The 17254-nt window shown below is 47.0% G+C and overlaps 1 protein-coding gene across 3 annotated transcripts in view; it reads left to right on the top strand.

The window, feature by feature from the left end:
* Nucleotides 1-17254, top strand: part of GABRR1 (gamma-aminobutyric acid type A receptor subunit rho1) — a 42560-nt gene that overhangs the window by 8615 nt on the left and 16691 nt on the right. For 2 of the 3 annotated variants that reach the window (XM_079939775.1, XM_079939774.1), the window contains 3 exons: nt 14809-14823; nt 15609-15715; nt 17182-17249. In XM_079939775.1, the coding sequence (XP_079795901.1) occupies nt 14809-14823; nt 15609-15715; nt 17182-17249 (190 nt within the window). The remainder of the gene's footprint in view (nt 1-14808; nt 14824-15608; nt 15716-17181; nt 17250-17254) is intronic. The other variant, XM_079939776.1, reaches the window with a different exon arrangement.

The following is a 17254-nucleotide window of genomic DNA, read 5'->3' as shown; positions in this document are numbered from 1 at the left end:
GGTTGTCCCCGCCAGTAGTAAATCGGGAGGAGGCAGGGATGGACCTGCCTGAGGACCAGCCGCTGCTGGTTACCAGCACGGTACACGTCACCCTGGCCATACCAGCCTGCGGAGGGAGCTTGGACAGAGCCAGACCGATCCTTCAGCATTGGTCTCACCTGGGCAGCTCTGTGACAGAGCTGGTAATGGAATACCTGCATACCTGCTTGTCCGATATGCATGAATAAAATAGTACATTTGGAGATCCCCCAATCCAACTCTCTCTCTTTCACTGAGGAAGAGATGGAGGCAGGAAGGGCACTGATTCTTGGTTCTTTATCAGCCTGAGTCCAAATTGAGCTTCAGCTTTCTTCATCTCTGAACGTAACATGAATAGAGGTCATAAAAAAGCAATTAGTATGGAAGGAAGTCCAGCTTTCTGGAGTTTGGGGCTAGTGGTTGGGCTGGGTGTCTTGTTCCTCAGTGCCCAGCTCTGTGTTTGAGAGAGCCCTCCCACATGGGATCCGGAACAGCCAGGTCTGGCTCACAGCGCTTGTTTCAAGCTGTTTTAGCAACATCACAAAGCTAGGAGCTGAAATATCCAGTGGTCATGGTGAGCCCGGGACACAGACAGAAACCGCTGTGCACAAGCCATATGTCCTGTTACAGTCAAGAGTCAGAAGCTGCTGGGCAAACGGTGGAATCAGTGGAGCGGTGCTGCCACAGAGATGCTCTGAACCAAATGTGCTCTCGAGGATTAAAAACAGCGACAGCAACAAATCCTATGGGTTGTCGCCAAAAACTTCTCAGCCTCTCTCCCAAGCCAGAGCTAGAGGGGGAGCTATTAGTAAATACCACTGAGGAAGAGAAGTCTAGAGAGTGAAATAGATTTTCTTTTAAAAATTACTTAAAAGAACTTTCACTTTTTTTAAATTATGAAAGCCATATATGACCATTACTTTAAAAACCATAGGAACAAAAATTTTTTCAACACACAGAAATCACCCGTAATCCCCAAACCTAGAAGTAAACTTGTTAACATTTTTGTGTATTTTCTTCCAGTCTTTTTTTTCTCTAAGCATATATTGAGTATTTACTAGCCTGGGATTATTCTATGCATATAATTTTGTAACTTCATTGTATTTAATACAATGATTTTGTTTACTTATTTGAAGTCTATAGAATTATCGTTTGAATGCCCACACTATAATGCATAATAGTGTATAATTACCACCATTTAAGCATCTTCCTCTATTTGTGGACATTTAATTGCTTCCTCTTTGTTATTATAAATATTCTGTATGGATATCTTTGTACATAGGGTAGTTGCTTACATACACGATTATTTAATTAGGATAGACTCCTGGAAGTATACTGGGTCAAATGGCAGAACATTTAAAGCTCCGATATAACTGGCAGAATTGCTTTCCAGAATGGTGAACCCAGCCAGGTTTTTGTTTTTAGGTAGCCTCGACTTTTAAAGGCTCACTTTAAAGGCTCACTTAATTTCAGCCAGACTCTAAACTCATAAGCTGCTGGTAATTTGTATCCAGGCTTCGTTTCATGGGTCATAATAATAACATAGGAAGCAAGGTGAACTCATGCACACGATGGGGGTGAGGCAAGTAAGGTGGCTACGATGCAAACTTAAAGGAGACCCTTGCACGACCTGAGAGGGAGTGCCTCCTTACGTTTTGTGCCTTACTTGACTCTCGGTAAAGATCAGAATGCCAGGGCAGTGTTTCTAGAATAAATCAATACTTATGGTCTCTCCCTCCTCCCTGGAAGAATGAAGATCTAGGGACTTCCCTGGCGGTCCAGTGGTTAAGACTCTGTGCTCCCAATGTAGGGGGGCATGGGTTTGATCCCTGGTTGGGGGCCTAAGATCCTGCAGGCCACACTGTGTGGCCAGAAAAAGAAAAAGAATAAAGATCTAGCCTATCTATACCACAGGCCCCTGGACAAATGCTGGCTCAAGCTCTAGGAGGGTAAACTGATAACATCAGAAACAAAGTACCGTTATCATACTGCTTTGTCTTGCTAAAGAATTCAAATTTACTCTGAAGGTAGAGAGGATCTAATAGTTTCAGCTGATTTCCATTTTGGAGAGATGACACTGGTGGCAGGATGGCAGGAGGATGGGAAAAGTGCTACAGGGGGGACAGAGAAAGTCATCCAGTGTGTCTGCTTTAGACCAGATGAGAGATGGTGAGAGCCGGAACCAGGATATGAGTAGGATGAAATGAACAGGGATGGAGAAGATGGATGAGAGCTTTAAGGAGGTAGAATTGTCAGAATTAGACTGGGTGAAAGTCTAGCAGGTATTGGGATGGTATAACTGGGTAGAGGGTGGTACCAGGGAAGGGAGAGCAGGAAGAGAAGCACGTTTGGGGGAAAAGATGATGATTTTAGTATGAGCATGTGGACCTGGATGTGCCTGCAAGATACCAGGAGATGGTTGTCCAGTTGACAGGAAGGCCTACAGGTCCGCAGCTCGGGAGGGAATTCGGGCCTGGAGACGTAGTTGTAAAGAGAGTCCTCCTAGGGCTTCCCTGGTGGTGCAGTGGTTGAGAGTCCACCTTCCAATGCAGGGGACACGGGTTCGTGCCCCGGTCCGGGAGGATCCCACATGCCGCGGAGCGGCTGGGCCCGTGAGCCATGGCCACTGAGCCTGCGCGTCCGGAGCCTGTGCTCCGCAACGGGAGAGGCCCCAACAGTGAGAGGCCTGCGTACCGCAAAAAAAAAAAAAAAAGTCCTCCTAGGTGGTGGTGGATGAGGTGACCCAAAGACAGTGTGTAGCATAAAATAAGAGCAGGACAAAGGACAGAGCCCTGGGGACAGACAACATTTAAGGAGAGGTTGGAGGAAGAGGACTCGGTGAAGGAAGCTGAAAACGAGGGACCAGAGAAGTAGATGTAGCGCTGGAATCGAGAGGCATCAAGAGGCGAAGGGAGCACCTTTGGGACAGTTATCAGTTGCTTGTTACGGGGCAGGCACTGCCCTGGGCAACGGGTGCCTCGCCAATGACTGAATCAGATACAGTCTCTGCCTGCAAGAGGCTGACAGACCAGAGAAGTGTTCCAGTGCTGTGTCAAGGGTTTCCAGAAGGAGGGAGCGATCAACAGGGTCAGATCCCAGCGGAGTAAAAATCAGTTAGGCAGAGGGCCAAGATGTGAGTGGGCCAAGAGATACGGTATGAAGAGCCATTAACAACCTCAGCAAGAAGAGACGGGTGGTGGTGTGTTAAGAAGAGAAAACGGAGTGAATGTGGTTCACTCTTAACAAGACACCTGGCTGTGAATTGGGAGACTGAGACTAGAGAAGGTGAGAGGGAGAGACAGGCAAGAGCTTCCAGGCAAGGGGAGACGAGCGGGTTCAGGTGATGAAGGGCAGAGGCCGGGAGGGAGGCAGTGATCACGCACGAGGCACTGCTGTCACATCCTGTCCTGCCAAAGCGCAAGCCTCTGGCTTATGGACAGCATCTCTCTGATTGCCCTAAACACCGTGGAATGTGATTTCCTCTTAAGTTACTAGTGTTCTCTCTGCATCTCATCCCTTCATTCTCCAGAGAGTTTGCTGGAACTTTGAGTCTCCACTTTGTGCTTCTCTCTCATCTGGTATGAGCTGCCCCTCATACTGATGGCTTCCTGAGCCTCTGCTGGGCTGCTCCCATGCTTATGACACCCGTCTCTTCCCACTTCCTCTGGCTCAAGTCTTTTCCTCCTCTAATATTTAGCACAGATGTCACCTTCTCTGAGGAGCCTTCCTTGGCCCTCCCCTACCCCTGCCTCTCAAGTTTCAGGTAACTTTCTTCGGAAATTCCACGGCCCCTGATCGGTCCTATCTCAGAGGAATAATCATTCAGCATTATCACTTTTCTTCATCTGTCTCAGCTTCTAGACTGTGAGCCCCTTGCAGGCTGTCTGCTCAGGCAGCCATAACCAAACACCACAGCCTGGGTGGCTTAAACAAGAGACATTTATTTTCTCATAGTCCTGGAGGCTAGAAGGCCATGACCAAGGTGCTGGCAAATTCGATTTCTGGTAGGGATTCTCTTCCTGCCTTGTAGATGCCACCTTCTCACATGGCCTTTCCTTTGTGCTCGTCAATGCGGAGTGGGGTAGTGGGGGAGGATCCAGGTGTCTTTTCCTCTCCTTACGAGGACACCAGTCCTACTGGGTCTGGGGCCCACCCTCATGATCTCATTTAACCTTAAGTACCTCCCTAAAGGCCCTATCTCCAAATACAGTCACACAAAGAGTCAGGGGACTATATGAATTGGGGAGGGGCACAATTCAGTTCAGAACAAGGGCTCAACCAGCACATTTATTCTTGTCTCCCCAGGTTCAAGTACAATATCTGGTAGATAGTAGATGCTCAAGAAATGTTGGGCATGAATAAATGAGTGACGCCTAACCCTTGCTATTCCTGTACTTCACTCACTCATTCCTTCAGTCATTCATTCATTCAACAAATATGTGTTGACCACACTGCCCCAGGCACTGGAGGCAACGGAGAGGAACGTGGACCTCACTCCTTCCCGTGTCGTGCTGACAGTTTAGTGGGGGTGACAGACCTTAATCCAATAATTTTTACAGAATGTCAGAATATCAAAGACTTTAGAAAGCCCCTCCTTTTAAAGATGAGGAGAGAAAGGCCCAGAAAGGTATGGAACTCATGCCACCCCGCGTACCCTCAGAGTTCCGCGTCCCCTGTTTCTCTACTTCCTGTGCCCTACTATGACCACCATAAAATGAGAACAGGAAGTTCTATTCGTGGATGTGAAAGTCAGGTTGAACCATATGAGAATGTTTTGATACTTCAGAAACAGTGGAATATCAGCCATTTCCCGTGGTTCTAGCTAACATTTTCTTGTTTAATTCTTACAGTGACCGCCTAAGGTTAGTAGTATTCCCCCATTTTATGGGAAACTGGGAAACAAAGATCAAGGAACCCACCCAAGGTTAACAGCTAGTTGGTGGCCACCCTAGGATTCAAACTGAAGTCTGAATGGTGCCAAATCAGTGACCCTTCCAATACCACGAGCAGCCTCGTTAAAGAAATCTAACTTCCAACAAGTGATTGTAACTTGTGATTTCTGTGACATTGGGATCTGTGACCCCCTGTTCTAGGCCTGGTCTCCTCCCCATTTCTTGGGTGAGAGGGCGGGAGGTCACTAGGCTGAGAAGTCACCCAGCAACTTCTCATTCCCAAACGCATCACAGGCTCCTTGATGTACATACGCTTTGTTTTGTTTTGTTTAACAGCTGGTGTATTTAATTAGTGATGGGAATTCCACTCATAAGACATTTATTGCAAGTCTAAAATGTTCAAAGCCATATAGGTACATTGTGAATAGGATATGATCACTAAACAAAGGTTGCTCATAAAGCAGGTGGTGTTGGTATTAGGGACAGATATTGATCTACAAGTTAGAAAGTAGAATGTTCTATAACGTATGGGAAAAATACAACCTGAGAATTCTGATAAAGAGAATAGGTGGGGAAAATTCAGAGCTTTAAACTAAAAAAAAAAAAAAAAAAAAGTAATGCAGTGTCTTCGAATGGGAAGGCATAGAGAATTTATGTTCAGACATACGAACAAGGAAAAAGGGATGATCTAGGTCGAGATTTTACCTGAAAAGCAGGTGGACGAACATGCTCCTACTGTGCCCTCTTGTCCCCCTGGGAGGGCCACAGCAGGCCAGGTCTGCGAGTTGAGGACCCATCAGCTTGGTGGGAACCTGGGTCTGTCATGGTGGCGAGAAGAAGGCTTGATCAGAGGAACCCAAGATAACACAGAAGCCACATCCAAGCTGGGCTGGTCCCACCCACACCAGACACAGCCTTCTGGGTCCAGGTGACTCAGGTCTGCCACGGGTATGCAGACTTCAGGTGTCAAGGAGTATTCACACTCTGGATTAGTCAGGGTTCTCCAGAGAAGTAGAACCAATAGGATATATATAATACCTATTTCTCTCTCTCTCTCTCTCTCTCTATCTTACCCACACATATGTGTATTGTGTAACATATATATAGTGTAATATGTGTGTGTGTGTGTGTGTGTGTGTGTGTGTGTGTGTGTGTGGTGTGTGTATGGAGAGATAGGGGGAGGAGGATTTATTTAAAGAATTGGTTCACATGATTGTGTGGGCCACCAAGTCTGAAATTTATGGGGCAGGCAGGCTGGAAATTCCAGAGGGAATTGATGTTACAGCTCTAATCTGAAGGTAGTCTGGGCTTCCCTGGTGGCGCAGTGGTTGAGAGTCCGCCTGCCACTGCAGGGGACATGGGTTCGTGCCCCGGTCCGGGAAAATCCCACATGCCGCGGAGCGGCTGGGACTGTGAGCCATGGCCGCTGAGCCTGCGCGTCCGGAGCCTGTGCTCCGCAACGGGAGAGGCCACAGCAGTGAGAGGCCCGTGTACCGCAAAAAAAAAAAAAAAAAAAATTAAGGTAGTCTGCAGGGAGAATTCCCTCTTCCTCAGAGGACCTTAGGAGAAAAGACTGAGTTGATTAGGTGAGACCTACCCACATTACGAAGGGTAGTCTGCTTTATTTAAAGGCTACTGATTTAAATGTTAATTACATCTTAAGAATAGCTTCACAGCAACATCTAGGCTGGCATTTAACTAAAAACTGGTACCATAGCCTAACCAAGTTGACACCGAAAATTACCTATCACACCTTCTTAGAGGCAGTGGTTTGAAAAAGAGATTGTTGGTTACCCCAAAATCCACTTAGTGAGGAATCAAAGGAAATAAACTATTTATACTTGAGGGAAAATACACAATACTGACTCATGATGTGGACGAATGCACAGCCTCTATAGCAATTCAAGAAGTGCAATGTAAATAACATTATGATAACATAAATAAATACAATAAATACAAATTAAATGCACACACACACCCCCCATGCTGGCGGGTCCAGGGGAACACAAAACCGTCTTTGTGGGGCCCTGACAGTGGACTGACCCTTTCCACATCACCATCTGCCAACAGGACTAGAGCTGTAAAGTACGTCTGAGGGATGATGCTTCTGGAACAGACTTGAAAGGTCTCAAAGCTGCCCTGTGGCCCAATCCCTTATTTCATGGCAGAGGAAACAGACTTGGAGAGAGGAGGAACGTGCCGTGTTCCCTCATCAGTCAGAAAAGCCGGGGCTCCCGGCAGTGTGCCAGCCCCCTAACTGCCCAGTGCCCTCCGTGCCACGACAGGTCACTGCCTCAAAGACCTGTGCAGAAGAGCAGGGTGTGCAAACGTCACAGCAGCGTCACTTGGGTGGAAAACCAAGACACTAGCCCATGTTCAACCCTAGCTCAGTGGCAGAGGGAGCGCAGCTGGTCTGGCATGGGTCTCCTCTCCCTTCTGCTGTCCAACCAGCTTGGCCACACCGAGCAAGTCCCATCTCATGGCCTTTGTCCCTGCTGTGCCTCTGCCCGGACCACTCTTTTCCAGAATCGGCAGGTCGTTCTCTCACCTCCCTCAGGCCTCTGCTAGGTTGTCACCCTCTCAGGGATGTGTTCCCTGGCCACCGATATAAAACAACCCCCCCAGCGGCCCACTCCCTAACCCCTAACCCTGCTTACCATCACAGCCCCGAATTTTGTTCCCATAAGGTAAGATGGAGCCCTGGATGTGTGTCCGTGAGGATTTCCTTCGAAGTCTTGGCTTGGGCACGAACAGTTACGGGCAACCCCAAGAATCCGTCACCAAAGCTCCCAAGCCAGAGGGACCAAGTCAGGCTCAAACTGAAAGAGTGCCTGGCTTTGGGACCTGCCACTGCCACGTTCTCACACCGTGACTTTGGACAAGTTGCTGGATATCTTCAAGTCTGCCCCTTCCACAGAGCGGAGTCAATTATGTCTGTCACCTCAGGGTTACTGTAAGGATCGTGTGGACCAATGCATGTCAGAGAACTTTGACTGTAAAGCTCGAAAACCCATAAGGATGCTGGGCCTCATTTATGCAGTCCTACGGCGGACACAGACCAGAAAGGCCAGTGTAGACCCTCATCCACCAGGAGCCCCGTACAGGTGCCTTTGCTTTGAGGACAGTTGTACTCCACACATCACCCAGTGATACTCCCTGATTTGCCAACATGGGGGTCCTGCCCAGGGGAAGGAGACCACTTCAGGGTGTCTTGCCCTGTCTGAACTCACACTGAACTCATATGCTATTGACATGATGGGACCCAATAACGTTCCTAAGTCGTCTGTGTAATCAAAGTTCTAGAACATGGCCAGGAATCAACCTGGAGCTTAACCTCAGCAGGTGCCACGATACTCTTTTTTTCTTCTTTGTGAATCTCAAGAAAGCGGCTTTCCGTCTCCAGTTTTCTGGCTTCTCTCCTAGTTTCCAGGTTTTCTCTGCTGCAGGATCCTTAAGTTTCTTGAGCTGTAATTCATCTGGGTCTGTAGGCTTGAGTTCCGTTTAAAAAGCTAGAGCAGTTGTTCTCTATGTTGGCTGAGGAGGTCTGCAAGCTGTTGATCGCTGGGTCCCACCCTTGGTCTGCGGTGTGGCCTGGGAGTTTTTAAGTCTCTCAAGTGAACCCAATGTGTGATCAAGGCTGAGAAACACTAAGTGAGATTATCTCAGGTTATCATTTTCACCACGCTGGTCAGCCGCTAATTCTTTTCACTCTTCCCTTCCCAATTTGAAGACCATTCTCTTTGATGGAGAGTAGCAAAGTAAAATTGGATTCTGTTAGCAGAATTACTGTCTTATTGTAATTGTTCACATTGCTCCATCTTTTCCAAGCAGTACTTCCTTCTACTGACTGTCCTGGTTCAGAATCCAACTTTAAAGAATTCTGCTTGTCTTTAGCACCTTTTTTGAGCCTTGCCTCGTTTACACCTTGGTCTTCTTGCCATATTGCTTATGGACCCATTCATCTCTTTGGAATGCACCTGTGGGTTTGTGTTTCTCCTTCCATATTTTGTATATATCTTAGTAAAGTCTGAGCTCTGCAAACCATTAGGAGCTGGGGCCACAGAGATGTATGAGATAGAGTCCCTCCGACATAGAGTGCACAAGGAAGTGGTGGGCTGATCAGAAAGCCCCCGCTGTGCAGGATGGAGCACATTCTGATGAAGGTATTGACTTCAGTGGGAAGGAGGGAAGCCCAGGAATTCTTCCCGGAGGAGGTGATATTGATCTGGGTGTGCAAGGCATCGTCTGGGTAAGAAAGTGTACGAAGACTAGTGGAAAGGACCTTCCAGATGGATGGGACAGCAGGAGCAAAGGCATGGGGCATGGGGGGTATAACTGGCAGCTGCAAGAAGAGGGGGGCAGAGAGGGAGCTGCGGCTGGGGAGGTGGGCAGGAGGCTTATTATAGGCCTTGTATGCCTAAGTTGTATTGATTTCACTTTGAGGGTGAAGGGTTTTAAGAGGGGAAGTGGCACGATTGTGATTCCCATACCATGCTGTTGGTGTGATGGTGGATTAGAGTAGGGTGAGACCAGAGGCGAGGAAGTCTTCTCCCTCCCATGGGAGAGATGATGGGCAGAGGGGGTGGGAAAGGAGAGGCCAGGATATGGAGAGAGGCCATGAGGGGGAAGCTCATCCAGGACTGGCTGAGCGCCTGGGGTGGGCGAGGCTGGCCGAGCCGGGAGGGCAGCCCTATGAACAGATACACCTCCAAGCAGTGCAGCTAGGGCTGCACATGCCCCACTGCTCTCCATGGCCCTGGATGGGGGTGTGAAGGAGGATGACATCCAGGTGATTTGGACCCACATTCAGGGTTTCTCTCCTTGGCTATTCATATGCCAAGAAAGCAAGAACATTTCATGAGCAGGTTCTTTCTTTCTTCTTTTTTTTGTTTGGATTTTTAAAAAAATTGAAGTGTAGTTGAGGTACAATATTACATAAGTTACAAGTGTACAGTATAGTGGTTTACAATTTTTAAAGGTTATACCCAATTTATAGTTATTATAAAATATTGGCTATAGTCCCTGTGTTATACAATATATCCTTGTAGCTTATTTATTTTATACGTAGTAGTTTGTACATCTTAATCCCCTACCCCTATCTTTCCCCTCCTCCCTTCCCTCTCCCCTCTGGTAACCACTAGTTTGTTCTCTATATCTGTGAGTCTGTTTCTTTTTTGTTATATTTAGTAGTTTGTTTTATTTTTTAGATTCCACATATAAGTGATATACAGTATTTTTCTTTCTCTGTCTGACTTATTTTACTAAGTATAATGCCCTCCAAGTCCATCCATGTCACTGCAAATGGCCTTATTTCATTCTTTCTTTATGGCTGAGTAATATTCTGTTGTATATATAGACCACATCTTCTTTATCCATTCATCTGTTGATAGACACTTAGGTTGCTTCCATATCTTGGCAACTGTAAATAATGCTGCTATGAACAATGGGGTGCGTGTATCTTTTTGAATTAATGTTTTTTGTTTTTTTGGATATATGCCCAGGGGTGGAATTGCTGGGTCATATGGTTCATTAGCTAGCTCTTGCTTTCTTGTCAAAATTAAGTTCTCTACCTTCAGAGGTGAAATAATCAGCAAAGTGAAGTATAACTTATCAAGTGCTCTGCTATTGGCTGAATGAGACTTCCGGCAGATCCCTTGTTTCTCACACTCCCCCATCCCTGTTTTATCTAACCTCTGGGAGATGTTCTGAGAAAACATCATCCACTTACAAACTGATGAGGACAGCACAGCAAGGAAACATCAAGAAGAAGAACCATAGGTCAGAACTTTTCCTTTTCTCCAAGAGGATAGAAAAAACATATCAATAGATGTTCAAAAAACGTACACCCGCTGTTCATTCTAAAAAGCTGTCTCAAATGTCATCCTGTATCATCATAACTTGGGACATGTCAATTCCTTCTTCATAACTTTCCAGGGACTCATTCAATAAATGCACTCGTTTCATCAGTGAGTGGCCACCAGTTTTCTGCAAGGTCCATGCTGGCTTCTCTGTGAGGGGAAAGGTAAGGTTGGATGTTCCGCATGTAACCCACATTCCAGGCAATGGGAGCCAGGTCTTCCATCGAGACACTGTGGCCAACCTAGCCTCTCACCCTTGGAACCAGAGCCTCTGGATTTGCCTCCTGGCTCCTTCACTTTTACAAGTTATTCGAACCCTCTGTGTCTTAGTTTCCTCGTGTATAAAATGGGGACAGTGGCAAAGCATACCTCACAGGGTTGTTCTGAACACTAACCCAAGTTAATACATGTAATATAGGGAGCGTGATAACTGGCAGAGCGCTCAGGCAGTGTTAGTTATTCCTATTATCTGATGTGTGTCACACTTCATTTCAAGGTTAATAATCATACCTCGGCTGGTAAAAAGATGCTGATGACAGGAAAAATATTTGAAGATGTATTGTAACTTGAGTTAAAAGCAATATTTGAAGATATATTATAACTTGTGTTAAAAGCAAGTTACAGTATTTCTCTCTCAGGAGTGTAAGGATATACTCAGGATGGCACAGGTTATTTCTTAGTGGTTTTCAGCCTCTCCTTTATGTTTAAATCTATTTTTCAAAAAGTTTTAACATGGACATGTGAACAGAAAAAAAGTTATTTTAAAATATACAATAAAACAATAACAATATTATATACAACAACAATAAAAAAAAAGACTTTAAGGGAGTTCCCTGGAGGTCAAGTGGTTAGGACTTGGGACTTTCACGGCTGTGGCCCGGGGTTCAATCCCTGGTCCGGGAACTAAGATCCTGCAAGCCGTGTGGTGAGGCCAAAAAAAAAAGACTTTAAGTATCTTATTTATCAGTTTTTTCTAAGCTAGAATCTAAGCTTCATGACGGCAAAGGCAGTGACATCTCAGAATTTGACAAACCTCCCTTTAGTCAGTGCCCAGTTCTGTTTCAGCCGGGCCCAAAGCCACAGTAAGACCAGGGCCAAACCTGATTTTCATTCCTGCCCCCTCTTTTGGTCCCTGCTGGCTCTCTTTCCTGGTGCCTGTCCAAGGCGCTGATCCCTTCCTTCATTCACGAACATGTGCTGGGAGTCCACAGGGGCCCAGCACTGTGCAAAGTGCTGACGATGAAGAGGACTCTGCCCTTGGTGGCCTGTGATCTCATCCTGCCCCTCCTGACCACCTGCCCGTTGCCCAACAGGCCGCCCTCCCTGTAATCTTAGCCCTTCCCACCCCCTGGGACCTGCCCCCGCACACCTGTCCCTGCTCCGCTTTGCCGCGGATGACATAATCCCTATGCATCAGCCCTGACGTGTCCCTGGGCATCAGTCTGGTCCTGACCGAAAACAGCGCCGCACTCAAAAGGGCTTAGGCAATCATTGAACAAAGGGACTGCTCGCAGAGCTGTGCAGAGGGTTCAGGGAAGCACCCAGGCAGGTGGCTGCCCCCCAAGCACTAGGAACAGAAGGAAGCCATGATGACCCACAGGCCTGAAGGGTAAATTGTGTTATTGGAGCTTATCGACGATACTGTGATTACCTGTAATCACAGAGCAACACAGACATTGCTAGTCCCTGGCATCAAAGCAGAGAGAGAAGGAGGAATAAACACTCTGTGTTTCATCTCCTGCCAGTGCCCATTTGGCCGAATCCCTAAGCCCGGGGGCAAGGACGCCCAAGTGATACAGTCCACCTGGCAATGTGTTCCTCTCCGTACTGACAGCTTCATGGTGGATCCAGGTTAAGAATGCCATCAATTTCAGTGGGGGAGATAGTTTAGGTTAGACCTTTTCAAATCAGGCCTACTGAGTAATTAATCCTCCAATTCCTCTTCCTGTGGGTCCTGCGAAAATGCTCATCAAAAAGCTAAATTAGGGCTTCCCTGGTGGCACAGTGGTTGAGAGTCCGCCTGCCGATGCAGGGGACACGGGTTTGTGCCCCGGTCCGGGAGGATCCCACATGCCGTGGAGCGGCTAGGCCCGTGAGCCATGGCCGCAGAGCCTGCGCGTCCGGAGCCTGTGCTCCGCAACGGGAGAGGCCACAACAGTGAGAGGCCTGCGTACCACCAAAAAAAAAAAAAAAAAGCTAAATTAATGCATTGCAGCTTCATAGTTGTTTTTTTTTTTCTTTCACATTTTATTCTGGTTAGATTTGAAGCAAATCTGGAGGGTGAGGGATGCTTTGTTGATTTGAGTACCTAGACTCTCTAGAACACTTTTATTTTTAATTTTCATGGTAAGCCTCAAAGACAGAGACCAGGAGCACACAAAGATGCCCTCACTGGCCAGAGGTACCCACACACCATCCTAAGGGGGTCTCTTCCCCACACCTCGGTTGCAGTGATTTCAGCAGCACCCCAACCCCTGGCCAAGGGGCGGGAAGCAGAGGGTGGGACAAGAGGAAGGGGGAGCTGGAAAGGAGGAGAAGGGAGATGGCTCCCGGCTCCAGTGGGAGAGAGAGAGGAGGTGGGCGGCCATGCGGACCCCAGCTTCCTCCGTTCCATCCACCAGCAGTGTAGCTCTGCCTGATTCACTAGTCCCAGTTCTTCCCCTGGGCCGCTGCCTTTGCTGCCAGCACAATGATTTCCTTCCTTTAGGAGGAATCTTCCTTATTGGCTCAGAAACGACAATGGCTCCTCCCATTTGCGTTTCCACCTTAGAGTTTGAAAAGCACACGCACGATCTCATTGGCCCCTCACACCCCTGGTCAGGTCACAGAGCTTCACCTTTAATCAGGCGAGAAAACCGAGTCTCCGGGAAATAAGATGCCCAGAGGCACAGAGTAGGCAGGTCAGTGGAGGGCAGAGCTCTGTTTTTCTGTCTCCCAGACATATATCCCCCCCCACCCCAAAGGATAAGGAATTTCTTCAGGAAAGCAGATAGCAAAGGACTTTAAAGGTGGACGGAGCCAGTTATAAGGAAGGAAACTGTGTGTTGAGGATGAAGGCATCAGGGCCGTGGCTCTCAAAGTACTGTCTGCTGACCACCGGTAGAAGCAGCAACTGGGAACTCATTAGAGATGCAGATTCTTAGACCTCAGCACAGACCTACTAAATCAGAAGCTATGGGGCAAAGAGAGGTTCAGGAACCTAGGTTTGAACCAGCCCTCTAGGAGATGCTGATGCAGGCCAAAGTGTGGGAAATGTGCATTGAAAGGAAGAAGTGTGTGTGTGTGTTACCCGGGAGAGCACACACACTGGTGTTGGAACAAGGAGGAACTAGGAGAGCAGTTCATTGTTTCTGTGGGTTTTAGAGATGGTGATGATGGGTAAATGAAGGCCGTGCACTGATTGAAACAGCAAAAGACTGGCAGCAACTCACATGTCCACCAATAGAGGACTGAGTGTGTGAGCGACGGTGCATCCGTGCAATGGAACACTGTGCAGTGCGAAACAGAATATGAGGCTTAGGACATTTTGCTATGGGAAAAAAATCCAAGTCATATATAAAGAAAGAAAAAGTATAAGAGTTTATATAATATGTAAACTTTGTGTATAAAAATAGGAGACCCTTTGTGACAACGTGGATGACAAATACTGTGTGATCTCACTTCTATGTGGGATCTGAAAAAACGAACTTGTAGACACAAGAGAACAGACAGGTGGTTGCCACAGGTGGGGATAGGGTGTGGGTGAAATGGGTGAAGGGGATCAAAAGGTACGAGCTTCCAGTTATAAGATAAATAAGTCCTGAGGAGGTAATGTACAGCATGGTGACATAGTCAGCAATACTGTATTGTATATTTGAAAGCTGCTAAGAGAGTAGCTCAAAGTTTCTCATCACAAGGAAAAAACAAATCTGTGACTATGTAAGGTGATGATGTTAACTAGATTTATTGCAGTGATAATTTTACCGCAAAGTATGCATGTATCAAATCATCATGTTGTACACCTAAAACTAAGACAATGTTATGTGTTAATTATATTTCAGTGAAACTGGAAAAAAGTAGGAGATCTAAGAATATATATTTGTATTTACTTGTACCTACAAGATACTCTGGACAGATAGACCAGAAACCAATAAGAGAGGTACCAGAGGATGGGGGAATGGGATGGGTGGAGGCACAGGTAAGAGGCCAACTTTTCACTGTATTTCTGTTTTAAAAAATTGTCAAACCCTGCAAATATAATGCCTATTTAGAAAAAGTGAAAATAAATTAAAATGGCCCTAGATGCTATTCAGAAGCAGAAGCACAAGAAACTGCCTCCCAGGGAGCCAGGATGATTGGCATTTGACCCAAGGGCAAGTCCATGCTCCCTCCACAGGATGGGCCAGCAGAGGCCAAGGGAGCTGGGCTCAGCCCACACCCGCCGCCTCTCTCCTCTAGCTCCAACCTGCCCAAAATGGCCGAGGAACTTTGGGTGAGTTAGACTTATTAGTAAGCCCAGGACCAGCAGTTCTCAGCCTTGGTTACACATTAAAATCATCTGGGAAGCTTTTAAAAACACCAATGTCCAGGCCCTATTCCCAGACCACACAAATCAGCACCTCTAAGATGGGGCCTGGATGTTGGTATTTTTAAAGTCCCTCATTCACACTCCTAAACCCCTGTCTTGGACCTTCTGGGTCAGTTCATTTATCCAGAAAGCTGGAGGAAGAGAGGATTTCCATCAGCTTTAAAGAAGAAATAACACATCCCATCAAACTTGTCAAGATCAAGTCTGAATGCAAATGGGTTTTATCTGGCTTAATTAGGTTATGTGATCAACCTGTTTTCTCCCCCTCTGCAGCCCAGTTCTTAAACGCAGCCCTGATATTACCAAATCGCCACTGACAAAGTCAGAACAGCTCCTGAGGATAGATGACCACGATTTCAGCATGAGGCCTGGCTTTGGAGGTATGAAACACGCACTGTGGGGGCTTGTCTTCTTTCTACAGGTCCTTCTCTCTGTCTGTGGGCAGAAGTCAAGCCAAGGGTCCGCTCAACGTCGCTCCCTGCATTCAAGTCTGCCTTGGTTGTGCTTGGTGAACAAGGCCCCTGAGCCCCCAGCATCATCTGAGCACCTCCCCTGGCCGGCCTGCCCTGGGCTCTGCTGAACGCATTCTTGGGAGGCGGCTGCTGGTTGGTGGCCAGGCCAGCCCAGCCGAGCTGTGCTCGGGCCACTGCTGACAGGGATGGCTCAGCATCGGGGAGCCCAGCAGCTGGCTGTGAGGACGGCAATGGGAAGACAGGGCAGCTGCATCCCAAAGCTGCCTCCCGAAAATGCTCGGAAAGCACGATCTTGGACTAAATTTGTTCTCGTCTGGGAGCTGGCAGACAGAACTCTGGGTCCACATCCAAGGGCAGAGTGTGGTCTGCTGGGTTTAATTAAATGAAAGTAGTTAGAGAAAATAATGATTTAGTGCTGAGGGATGCCAAAGCCCTCTGAAGCTTAGCCTGCAGCTGCCAGGTTTCAGCTTTCTTAGTGTCAAATAGGGTTTTCATCGTTATGGGTTTTTTCCCTGGAAAAAAAAAAAATTTATTTCAGAAATCATTCTCATGCCTTTTATTTCTTCCAGTCACCTTTGCCTAAAGAATAAACAGGTTCTGGAAGGGAGTTTCTGTCCAGTCCATAATCAGCTGCTGTTGGATCCAAACCCACCTTTTTACTCTGTGATGATCTAAGTGTGTTCCATGCCTGCCCTACACGCCTGAAAGCAGGGAGGAAAAGAGGCAACAGTTTACTTCCCTTATAATACTTTCTTTCTCTTTATGAATATTGTGTTTATGGCCTATAAACACCCCCCCCCAAATCTAATGTTTTCATATCCATCCCAGTGTATCACATCCCCCATGGAAGCTACTCCATCATGTAGCAAAGAAGCAGATCTGTGGGCTTGGCTAATGTTTTGAATATGACTTTGGGCACTGATTTACCAAGCAATGCCTTTCTTATGGCCAGAGACATTGGCTTCCAGGATGAAAGAGGGTACAAAACCAGGAGGTAAATATAAAAATATAAAATGTGTGACCTCATGCTGAGGAGTAACTCCTTAGATGGGACCTGACTTTGATCTAGGTCTTCATCCTCCCCTTAGATGAGCATGTGTAACCAAAGACAGATGCTTTATATTAATCTAATTGTTTCAGAATCACCTGGATGATTCAGACCAAAAACATTTCTTTCACCTTAGTTGGAATATTCTAGGGAGCCAGCCCATGACTCCACCCTTTTATCTCTGGTTATCCTGGCATGTGGGACACCAAACCTTCAAATCTGACAAGACACGGAGGTTCCAGGGGAAATGCTCCTTACGCCTGTCTCATTCACAGTCAGAGTTCAAGTGAAAAGAATAAATGCTCTTGCTGTGCCCTGTCCCCAGGCCCGGCCATTCCTGTTGGCGTGGATGTGCAGGTGGAGAGCTTGGACAGCATCTCAGAGGTCGACATGGTAAG

This window comes from Stenella coeruleoalba, assembly GCF_951394435.1.
Source record: "Stenella coeruleoalba genome assembly, chromosome: 12".
Lineage (NCBI taxonomy): Eukaryota > Metazoa > Chordata > Mammalia > Artiodactyla > Delphinidae > Stenella > Stenella coeruleoalba.
This window is presented reverse-complemented; position numbering and strand designations above follow the sequence as displayed.